The 10,817-nt window shown below is 39.5% G+C and overlaps 2 protein-coding genes across 5 annotated transcripts; one reads left to right on the top strand and one right to left on the bottom strand.

The window, feature by feature from the left end:
• Nucleotides 1-499: 499 nt before the first annotated feature.
• Nucleotides 500-2,831, bottom strand: LOC144701844 (cold-regulated protein 27-like). 4 transcript variants are annotated; one of them, XM_078573629.1, is made up of 5 exons: nucleotides 2,621-2,831; nucleotides 1,672-1,874; nucleotides 1,265-1,571; nucleotides 924-1,027; nucleotides 500-831 (listed from the first exon to the last, which is right to left on the bottom strand). In XM_078573629.1, the coding sequence occupies exons 1-5, from the start codon at nucleotides 2,730-2,732 to the stop codon at nucleotides 700-702; spliced, it is 858 nt and encodes a 285-aa protein (XP_078429755.1). In that variant the 5' UTR covers nucleotides 2,733-2,831; the 3' UTR covers nucleotides 500-699. The 4 variants fall into 4 exon arrangements, with proteins under 4 accessions (XP_078429755.1, XP_078429756.1, XP_078429758.1 ...); XM_078573630.1 differs by having other exon boundaries at nucleotides 1,672-1,860; nucleotides 2,652-2,825; XM_078573632.1 differs by having other exon boundaries at nucleotides 2,652-2,789.
• Nucleotides 2,832-4,751: 1,920 nt separating this feature from the next.
• Nucleotides 4,752-10,582, top strand: LOC144701843 (polyadenylate-binding protein RBP47-like). Its single transcript, XM_078573627.1, has 6 exons — nucleotides 4,752-5,165; nucleotides 8,456-8,909; nucleotides 9,230-9,288; nucleotides 9,816-9,946; nucleotides 10,099-10,195; nucleotides 10,322-10,582. The coding sequence occupies exons 1-6, from the start codon at nucleotides 4,767-4,769 to the stop codon at nucleotides 10,478-10,480; spliced, it is 1,299 nt and encodes a 432-aa protein (XP_078429753.1). The 5' UTR covers nucleotides 4,752-4,766; the 3' UTR covers nucleotides 10,481-10,582.
• The last annotated feature ends 235 nt before the right edge of the window (nucleotides 10,583-10,817 follow it).

Below are 10,817 nucleotides of genomic sequence, written 5' to 3'. Positions count from 1 at the left end.
TTGCCAAATAATTGAGTCAGGAAATTCTCTCAACTTCAATTTTTCAACACAAAATTGCCCACTATTCAGAGAAAGATACATGAGGTAGAAATTCACATTCTTCCGAGTCATACCTTGAGAGGCAATCTTTTGGATAGGTATGCGCGCAAGTAGAATTTTAAACATGAGTATGGACAAAAATAGTGAATGCATAGGTAGCCGGAAGAAAGAAGGATACAAATATATAGCCAGTAGAAAAAAAATTGGTAAACTAGTAAAGAGAGAAAATATGTGCAAGATGGTAGGATATTAGGCTGACAAACAAACAGGCAAATGCATCTACCCAGATAGATCTATTAACTGATAGATATACTGATTGATAGAAGGAGGAATGAAGGGAGACAAGCATGTAAATGGCAGGCAGATTTTACAGTTATGTGGGCAATAGACGGCAATTAATCGAGGAAAAAAAATAGAAAAATGTAAACATTTATGGACTAGAAGACGTAGAGATAGGGAGTTATAAATGGGAACCATAGTCATTTAATCAGGTAAAAACAAGAAAATGTCAAAATGACAGCCATCCAAGGGACTAATTTTTTCATAAAATAGCCTCCTACTACTATGTACAACCTATCTATTTCTCGACAAATCGTGTGCGCACAATCCGTGTTTATATTACAAAAGTCCTCTGAATCTGTTCTGAGAGTGACCTACAACTTAGTGATGATGGATATCCCATCTGATCCTCGGATTTTTTGTGCTACTGCAATCCGAGCTATAATTCTGTTTATGAGACTGGGAATCCTCATCGCTGCTAAATACCCCTGAAAGTGTACCCAATTGGGAGACCTGAAAAACAGAGGGAAGAGTAAAAAAAATGAGGAACAATGAGAGGAAATATGGCACAATAAATTGAAAATCATAAATATTTCTCCCATTACCTCATTATTGCGATCCGAAGTTGTAGATCTATTCCGCTTCTTGCATACACAACTTGCCTGCTTTGCGCGGTTGATATCATCCACAAAGTTTTGATCTGAGACCTCTAAAAAATATGAAAAATACTAGTCTGTTAGCATTAAACTCATAGAGCTGTATCATCATTCTGTTCTTCAGAATCACTAATGGCAGAGAATTATTGTAATCTGATATGTCTTAGATCAAAAGTGTTCGATTCAAGCGCTTACCAACAGTGGTAAAAGCTATAGCTAATAGCAAAGGTGCTACTTTTCATCTTTAATCAGTATGTTGTATTTCGACAAAAAGAAATGGAAAGAACCACCTGTGCAGTTCCTGAGCGAATCTTCACTGCAAGCGTGAGGACAAAAAGACGGCATCATATTTGTACTTTCTGATTCATCCAAAGTGTCTTCTCCTTGGTTTTTTCTCACAGTGTCTAATTCTTGCTGGGACATACAACTGATTCCTGTTTTCCCACGCGACTCGACTACATCACAATTCGAATTTGAACTGAAATGTTGAATCCAAGGGCTTCTATGAAGATCACGCGCCTCACAAAAAACATCTTCACATCCTCGCGATCTCTCAAACTTAATATCACTCCAGCAACCTCCATTTAGCACCTTGAACTGCACCAGCGATTATTGAGTTATTAATTAAGGCATTACAGAACTAAAAATAAATTATTAATTAGCAACGACATTACAACTGAAGCAGCCAATCTAGTACCTGACCAGAGTATTTTGCTGTGAGAGGTTGAGAAAGGTGTTCATCGTTTTGAATTCTTGTAGGCCATCCCAAAATGTGGTTTGCGTTGAACTCATGGCTGTAAAGTTGGTCGAGAAATGACGCTTCCATTGAATTTAGGTACAAGTTGTGCTTTTCGTCTGTCCATTCCATCGGCATTGATTCGACAATCTGCCACAAGGAAACTGGCAAGATTAATAAAAAAATGATTTCTTGAAAAAAAAAAGAATGATTAAGAGACTGAACTACATGAATTACTTAATAGCTACATGCCCCTAATCATTCTTCGTTACTTAATAACAATGAAAAGAAAGACCCTCTGAAGAATGGAGCGACTTAAATTAACATGGTTAATTACTTCATTACAATCTGAATTACTTCACTACGAATTCCTCCCCTGCAGAATGGAATCTCGGAAGAAAGACTTGGGGCTGAAAATTCATGAAAAATATTTTCAGCGGATGCTCAACGGGGTGTTGATTCCCCGTCAACTTGAACTTCAGAATTTTCGAAAAATTGAGGGAAAACTTCCATCACGCGAAATTACAAAAGATCTCAGAACGTCTCAAGGATGACCTCCAACCACCCGCTAAAGACGAAAAGAGTGACGAGAGAATTTTTGAACAAGTCCCCAGAACGTATAATCACTAGATTCATAGCACACAAATCAAACCATATCATATCCCTGATAACGTTCCTTATAGAAGATCAAATCTCTACGACTAAGCTACATTTCCAAATTCTAGTTGCAGAAAATTCAAGCTCGCGGGTGTCTCCTTGTCCCTTACGAACCGATTAAGAATCGCCAGATACATGGAAAAAAACAGCTTTACCAGACATTACTACCGAGAAAATGGCAAAGAAAAACATTTAATTTCTCCAAAAACACAAAAAAATAGAACCACGCCATTGTAACAACAAAAAATCTTACTAATTGGAACACCGAGGCTTGAACAGATTACCTCGCCCTTCATCTCCAACCACGAAAGCCTTCCGTTATCTCTGCCAATGCCTTGCACCGCATCAGAACCCCCTCGATCCATCCTCTCCTCCGACTCTCTGACGAAGATTTGACAACCAAGAACCGATCTGACAAAGAAATACGATCTTCCTTGAAGATGATTGATCGTATACAACACCGCCTCGGCCTCCTCTGATCATCATGTCCTACGTGGAAATATCTGACCTTTTCTCATTCATTCTTTAACCCTAACAGTAGTTTATTTGCTAAAATACCCAAAAGTCAATCTTCGTATTACTGGATGATATTTTCCGAGGAATTTTCAAGTTCATTTGAGGCTGTTTAATTAATAATATTCTTTGGTAGTTTTAAACGCAGAATACTGTCTTGTTTGGGGACTGTTTCGAAACATGCGCCGCGAGGAAAATATCTCGCTTCTAGATAGCGTGACTGGATAGCGCTTACGTGGCAACGTGACTGGGATTAGAGCTAACGTCAGCAATAAAAGGCCGTAAACTTGGGGGTAACATTTTAAATATAAAAGATTAAGGGTGGAAAAGATAGAGAGGGTCAACTAAGATCCCGTCAAAGCGGAGCTGGTGAGTATCGACGGTTGTAAAAAATCCATCATCTTTAATCGGACGGACAACAGCGAGCGATGCGCCGATAAGGAGAAAGAAAATAGGTGAAAAAAGCTGACGTGGCAGAAATAGAGGATAGTTAAGTTGGGGAGAATATCTTAAATATAAAAAGATAGAGGGTTATAAAAGAGTCCGATGATAAATGGGGAAGGGTCAAGTCAACGTCCCGTAAAAGCTCCTAGCCGACCAGACACCAACGCTAATCGACTGCTGTGAGAGACCCACGTCATTTGTCATCTAACGGCCACCAGCCCCAAACCACTTGCGAGGTGAAGCTCTAAGCGCGTGAAAAAGATAAAAGAACTGCCCGTAGAATCTCATAATCCCATCACTAGACATGATTGTTCTGTTATGTTTGTTTGAAACTAAAAAAAAAAATCGCACAAAAGAACCGCTTAGGGCCTTGTTCTTTGTTCTGTTCTATTCTGTGCGAAAATTAGAGCAACTTATCGCACAATTAGAACAATTTGAATAAAAAACATATATTCATTGTTTAAAAAAGGATTAAAATAAATTCTCACAAACCAAACAATTTGAACCACACACGGGTGTGTGCGAAGATCTGTGCGATTTTGTTGATGTTCTGTTTGGAAAACCAAACAGAACGAACAAATAGCACAGATTCGCACAAAGCGAACGGAACAACCATGCCTACCCCCTGCTGTGCGGATTTTGAGGGAGCGGATGCTCGGCTACGGATCGTCCCGGACGTGGACAAATTTTCTCTCTCCAGATTCCATGTATGGACAAAGGACCATACGAATTTTCGTCCAACGCTACGAAAACCATCATGTCCTGTCCTCTTGGGATGAATTTTCATCCCGTCCGGGGAAAAAACCGTCCCTTGTCCCGTATGAAAAAAACCTTTTGATATTTCTAATATATTTATATAGATTTTTCTAAGTTTTTAGGGAAATATGGAGGAGAGAGAATCCCAATGGACATATGTACAATTATTTCTGAGCGACGTCAGTTTGCACGTGCGATGCCACGTGGAAAAAAAAGAGACTTTGATGCAAATTGTCACAGAGAGGCCACGTGGCTACATCTCAACCGTCTGATGTGAATCCGGCAATTTTTCGTCCGTCCATCGTCCATGACTTTGGACGGACAGTTTTTTCGTCCCAGGGGACGAAAACCGTCCCGTCCGATGGCCCCCGGACGAATTTTCGTCCATACCATTGGACGGACGATTTGTTTCGTCCCTAGACGAAAAAATCGTCCTGTCCGCGTCCCGGAATTGTAGTACTAGTAGCAACCAATTAAAAGAAGGGTGGTAATACATTAAATATTAAAGTTCAAGGGGCGAAAAAACATCCCGTGGAAGAGTCAGGGGGAAGGAAGGTCAACTCTGACCCCGTCAAACCGCAAAGCCAGCAACTCACAAACCCGAATCGAGGGCCGAAATCCTTCCACGTCACCGCTAATCCGACGGACGGCAGCGAGCGCGGCGCCGGAGAAGACGCCGCTATATAATGGCCGCGCGGCTTTTCCTCATCTTCTTTCTGCGCTGGAGAGCGGCGGCGATGGAGGCGGCGGCGAACGGGAGCCAGAATCAGAAGGCGGCGGCGGCGCCGCCGGCGAACCAGCAAGCGCCACGTGTGCCGTCGCCTCCGCAGTGGGCGGCGCCAATGGCGTATCCAGGGGCGACGATGATGATGGCGGCGCCGGGGCTTCCGCCGCCGCCGCCGCCGCCGTACGCGCCGCACTACATTCCGTACCATCAGATGCCGCCGCTGCTGCCGCAGTATCACCAGCGCCATCCGTCGCCGCCGCCGGCATCGGCCGACGAGAACAGAACGCTTTGGGTGGGGGACCTTCAGTTCTGGATGGATGAGAATTACCTTCAGCTCTGTTTCGGTCACACCGGCGAGGTTTGGCGTTTTGTTTTTTTTTCTTGTTATGCGCTTGGTTATCTTGTTTTCCAAATTTTTGTTCTTGGCGTTTTTTTTTGTTTACTTTGGATTTGTTTGGTTTTTGTTTTGTTTTCCTGCGGGTTAATGCGCTTGGTTATCTTGTTTTCCAAACTTTTGTTCTTGGGGTTTTTTTTGTTTACTGTGGATTTGTTTGGTTTTTGGTTTTGTTTTCCTGCGGGTTAATGCGCTTGGTTATCTTGTTTTCCAAATTTTTGTTCTTGGCGTTTTTTTTGTTTAATTTGGATTTGTTTGGTTTTTGTTTTTGTTTTCCTGCGGGTTAATGCGCTTGGTTATCTTGTTTTCCAAATTTTTGTTCTTGGCGTTTTTTTTTTGTTTACTGTGGATTTGTTTGGTTTTTGGTTTTGTTTTCCTGCGGGTTTATGCGCTTGGTTATCTTGTTTTCCAAATTTTTGTTCTTGGCGTTTTTTTGTTTACTTGGGATTTGTTTGGTTTTTGTTTTTGTTTTCCTGCGGGTTAACGCGCTTGGTTATTTTGTTTTCCAAATTTTTGTTCTTGGCGTTTTTTTTTGTTTACTGTGGATTTGTTTGGTTTTTGGTTTTGTTTTTTTTTCTTGTTATGCGCTTGGTTATCTTGTTTTTCAAATTTTTCTTCTCGGCGTTTTTTTGTTTACTTGGGATTTGTTTGGTTTTTGGTTTTGTTTTCCTGCGGGTTAATTCGCTTGGTTATCTTGTTATCCAAATTTTTGTCCGTGGCGTTTTTTTTGTTTACTTGGGATTTGTTTTGTTTTCCTGCGGGTTTATGCGCTTGGTTATCTTGTTTTCCAAATTTTTGTTCTTGGCGTTTTTTTTTGTTTGCGTGGGATTTCTTTTTAATTTGTTTTCTTGCGGGTTTATGCGCTTGGTTATCTTGTTTTTGAAATTTTTATTCTTGGCGATTTTTGTTTGCTTGGGATTTCTTTTTATTTTGTTTTCTTGCGGGTATATGAGGTTGGTTATCTTGTTTTCGAAATTTTTGTTCTTGGCGTTTTTTTTGTTTACTTGGGACTTCTTGGTTTTTATTTTGTTTTCTTGCGGGTTTATGCTCTTGGTTGTCTTGTTTTTAAAATTTTTGTACTTGGCGTTTTTTTTGTTTACTTGGGATTTCTTGGTTTTTATTTTGTTTTCTTGCGGGTTTATGCGCTTGGTTGTCTTGTTTTTAATTTTTGTACTTGGCATTTTTTTGTTTTCTTAGAGCTTCTTGGTTTTTAATTTGTTTTCTAGCGGGTTTATGCGCTTGGTTGTCTTGTTTTTTAAATTTTTGTACTGTGCATTTTTTGTTTTCTTAGAGTGTCTTGATTTTTAATTTGTTTTCTTGCGGGTTTATGCGCTTGGTTGTCTTGTTTTTCAAATTTTTGTACTGTGCATTTTTTGTTTTCTTAGAGCGTTTTGGTTTTTAATTTGTTTTCTTGCGGGTTTACGCGCTTGGTTATCTTGTTTTCGACATTTTTGTCCTTGGCATTTTTTTGTTTACTTTGAATTTCTTGGTTTTTGTCTTGTTTTCTTGCGGGTTGATGCGCTTGGTTATCTGGTTTTCCAAATTTTTGTACTTGGCATTTTTTGTGTTCTCGGGATTTCTTGGTTTTTATTTTGTATTCTTGCGGGTTTATGCACTTGGTTATCTGGTTTTCCAAATTTTTGTACTTGGCATTTTTTTGTTATCCTAGAGTATCTTGGTTTTTCTTTTGTTTTACTGGTGGTTCGTGCGCTTGATTATCTTGTTTTCCAAATTTTTCTACTTAGCAATTTTTGTTTTGCTGGAACTTCTTAGTTTTCATTTTGTTTTCTACTTGTCATTTTTTTTTGTTTTCTTAGCGCGGGCGTCGTGGTTTTTATCTTCTTTTCTTGGCGTTTATGCGCGTGGTTTTCTTGTCTACCAAATTTTCCAACTTTGTATGCCTTGTGATTTTTTTTGTAATGGTTGTAGAGATAGATGGCTTCTTTTTTTAATTTCTTCGGAACTTCTCGATGTTTATTTTTGTTGTCTTATAATGTTTTAACGCGCCATTTGTAGGGTTTAGGTCCTTGGTTTTTTTCTTGCCGTATGTCTTGCTATTCTGTTTGTAGTACATGGACATTTTTGGGTCATGGATATTAGATCGCTAGCGCTACAGTGTCGTATCAGAAGTTATTCTCGTGCAAGATTTACCATTTGCATGCTTTTAATTCTTTCAAAAAAATTGTCTACGTTCAATGCTTCAAAAAAAAACAATTTGTCTACTTCAATGTAGACAAATTTTATAGTTTGTTTACATTGAAGGTCAGTTTGTGTACATATTTTTGAAGTTTCTCATGGGTTAGTTTTATAGTTTTGTCATCATCTGTATGGTTTTTGCGTTTAGTTTATTTGTTTTTAATTTTTCCTCGTCATCTGTGGCGTGATTGCTTTTTTAGTGTGCTTACTGATGTGGATCAAGATTATAAGACAGTTAACGCTTAGGGTCATCTTGTACCTTATTTTCTGCAAGGTTTCGATTTTTTGACTTCAATGTGGTTTTATGAGTTAATTTTGCTAAATTCTAGTGCAGGTCCAAGGCTTTTTGCCTGTAGATTAGTTTTCTCCCCGTTTTCCTGTAATGGGTCGTGTATTGTATTTATGTATCTTAGATGCTGTATAGCTCATCCTGGCTGATATTTTATGTACCTTAAATCCGAGATATTTTTTCAGATTTGGGTGATGAAATAAAAAAATTCTATTATATTTTCTTCAAAATAATTAGTATAAAATTTTGAGTTTTTTCTCCTTTCTATTTTCGGATTTCTATCGCTCACTTCCCCCCGAGATATTTTTTATCCTAGTTTTAATTATCAGTAACTGTTTGTAATCTATAGTTCTGAGCTCTTTCTCTGGACTCCATCGATTCATACCTTCTCCTTTAACTTACCCAGTCGCTATCTAACTTCCTTCGAAGAAAAATATTTGCTGGAAAATTTAAGCTGCCATTTATGCCGCTATCTATCCCACAATTTCTGCCGAAGATGTTTTTTACGTTGTAATCAATGGTTTCTATTTCCTGGATGCCTGGGTTTTTCTCCGGATACAATAGATGTGAATCTTTTTGTGAGACGGCATATCTTTTCTCCGCCCATTATCTGTTTTTAATAGGGTGCGTTGGGCAAAATTATAAGCAATGAACCTGTGCAATCCTTAGAACAAAATCGTGTTCTAGTGCAGCAGGGTTCTCCTCTAATCTTTCAAAGTTTTGCTGTTTCCCTTTGTCTTACACATCCACGATCTGAATTCCTTTGAAGGTTGCGTTGGTGAAAGTCATCCGAAACAAGCAAACAGGGCACTCTGAGGGCTACGGCTTCGTCGAATTTTACTCAAGGTCAGCAGCAGAGAAGGTCCTTCAGACCTACAGCAGCCTAATAATGCCAAACACAGACCAACTGTTCCGAATCAACTGGGCTACATTTAGCATGGGCGACAAGCGGTCAGATGGCGGGCCCGACCACTCAATCTTTGTCGGTGATCTCGCTCCTGATGTCACCGACACTCTTCTGCAAGAGTTGTTCTCTGCTAAATACCCGTCAGTCAAAGGTGCGAAAGTTGTTGTTGATCCGAACACTGGTCGATCAAAGGGCTACGGCTTTGTCAGATTTGGGGAGGAAAGTGAGAAATCTCGCGCCATCACGGAAATGAATGGAGAATTTTGTTCCAGTAGAGCTATGCGGATTGGTGCAGCGACTCCCAGGAAGTCCTCTGGTATGTTGTTCTAACTTTGTTCCTGCTTCATCCTCATTTTTTAAAAAATCATCCTTATCGTCTTTTATCTGAATTCTTTATGTGATATTAGATTTTTTTTTGTCCTACTTAAAGTGAAGATGTGGGAAGAGAAAATGAAGTGAGTGTCCCTTATGGGTGAAAATAACAGAAATACTTTCACAGGGTTCTTAGTTTGTATCGTGATGTTACTGATTTTATTGCAATGTCATACCCTTCAGCTCAACTCTATATAGTCACAAGAATGTAAATTAAAATTTCTGAAGATTTGTTCACGTATCTTTATGTTTTCTTTTCCCTAGGGTCTGCATCAAATGGCTCCCAAGGCTTGCCTACTGAGGGAGACCCAACCAACACGACTGTGAGTGTCTATCTCTCTCTCTCTCTCTCTCTCCCTGTCTATCTATCTATCAGTGTCTGTCTATTTATCTATCTATCTATCTATCTTTCTTTATTTTATACATAGATGTTCTATCTCACGTCGTGTAAATCCTTAAGCCTTCGTCCTCTTACCGAATTTCTGGTTGATTTCTGATGTCAGGTGATCTTCCTTTTTCGTTTTAAAAAAATAATAGTACGGAATGTTGTATTGATTACTGATCTCTTGTTATCTTCCTTTCTATTAAGAAAACTAATACACGAGAATGTTCATGTAAATTGTGTTCATCGTTGATGAGACTTCATTTTCATAGATATCATAACATCCTCTGTCTCTGCGCTAATTCATTGATATCATAACTTGCATCTTCAGATAAATTGAATTCGCAACATTATTTATCCATTGGATATATACTGCCTATCTCTCTTTCTCACACCCGCACCTATTCTCTCTCCTCTCTACATCTCTCTCCCTCATTACCTGTCTTTTACTCACACCCTTCTATTCAGGTGTTCGTTGGTGGGCTTGATCCAAATGTCAGCGAGGACGAACTACGGCAACCTTTCTCGGAATGCGGCGACATTGCCTCCATCAAAATCCCCGCTGGGAAACAGTGTGGCTTTGTCCAATTCGTACAGAGGTACTCTCTCTCTCCCTGGGAAAGTGAAGCAGTAAAATAATAAATTAAATACCACAAAATGAAATGATTTATAATGATAACCGCTCGTAAATTAAATACCACAAAAATCATAATTATTTATGATGAGTCTATAATTTGTTTGAAAACTTCAGGAGTAGTGCTGAAGAAGCACTTCAAAAGCTGAATGGAACGACAATCGGCAAACAGGTTGTCCGCCTATCGTGGGGCCGCAGCCCTGCCAATCGGCAGGTAAATTAGCATTATTGCTATAATTAGCATGCTCATTGATCTATATTTTTTTTACTCAACTGAAAATGGGGGCTAAAAACTACTAATATTGTAATACTGAGTATTTCCTTTTTGTGAACCGGTCAGGTGAGGATTGAAGCTCAGAGCCAGTGGAACAATGGTGGCTACTTTGGAGGTCAGTTCTATGGTGGATATGCATATGCGAGTCCCCATGATCCGGCCATGTATGCTGCTGCCTATGGAGCTTACCCCCCTCTCTATGGTAACCAGCCTCAAGTCAGCTAGAGAGAGAGATAGAGGAGAGAGAGATGCAGCCATGCTGCGATTGCTAGATTTAGACTGTACGGACGGTCGATTGGTTTTTCTAGAGGGTTTTTTTCTTGGTTCTCCAAGGTCTTAATTTCGCCTGGGGAAGTGATTTTCAGTTTTCTTTCTGCGCTTGATGTGGTGATGGGATTTACTCTAAGTTAGGCGTTGTAAAGTTTTTAATCGGATTATTTACAAAGCTCAGATTGCACTCAAGTTGAGATAAAATCATTCAAAAAAACTCGGAGAATTGTGCTGCGACCAATTTGGAAGGTCTAGCTTGGATTATCCTACCGACATTCAATCTGATTTTAGT

The sequence above is a fragment of the Wolffia australiana genome, chromosome 4 (genome assembly GCF_029677425.1).
Source record: "Wolffia australiana isolate 7733 chromosome 4, ASM2967742v1".
NCBI classification, from domain to species: Eukaryota; Viridiplantae; Streptophyta; class Magnoliopsida; order Alismatales; family Araceae; genus Wolffia; species Wolffia australiana.
Note: the sequence above shows the minus strand (reverse complement) of the source record. Positions and strands in the feature narration are given on the sequence as shown.

What these genes read in the sequence shown, in the direction of transcription:
- LOC144701844 (XM_078573629.1), bottom strand. Translation starts at nt 2,732, where the DNA reads ATGGATCGAGGGGGTTCTGATGCGGTGCAAGGCATTGGCAGAGATAAC. An exon ending in CAGCAAAATACTCTGGTCAG is followed by an intron (nt 1,572 to 1,671) that starts GTACTAGATTGG and finishes TCGCTGGTGCAG; the next exon opens with TTCAAGGTGCTAAATGGAGG. An exon ending in CTTCGGATCGCAATAATGAG is followed by an intron (nt 832 to 923) that starts GTAATGGGAGAA and finishes TCTGTTTTTCAG; the next exon opens with GTCTCCCAATTGGGTACACT.
- LOC144701843 (XM_078573627.1), top strand. Translation starts at nt 4,767, where the DNA reads ATGGCCGCGCGGCTTTTCCTCATCTTCTTTCTGCGCTGGAGAGCGGCG. An exon ending in GACTCCCAGGAAGTCCTCTG is followed by an intron (nt 8,910 to 9,229) that starts GTATGTTGTTCT and finishes TCTTTTCCCTAG; the next exon opens with GGTCTGCATCAAATGGCTCC. An exon ending in GCAGCCCTGCCAATCGGCAG is followed by an intron (nt 10,196 to 10,321) that starts GTAAATTAGCAT and finishes TGAACCGGTCAG; the next exon opens with GTGAGGATTGAAGCTCAGAG.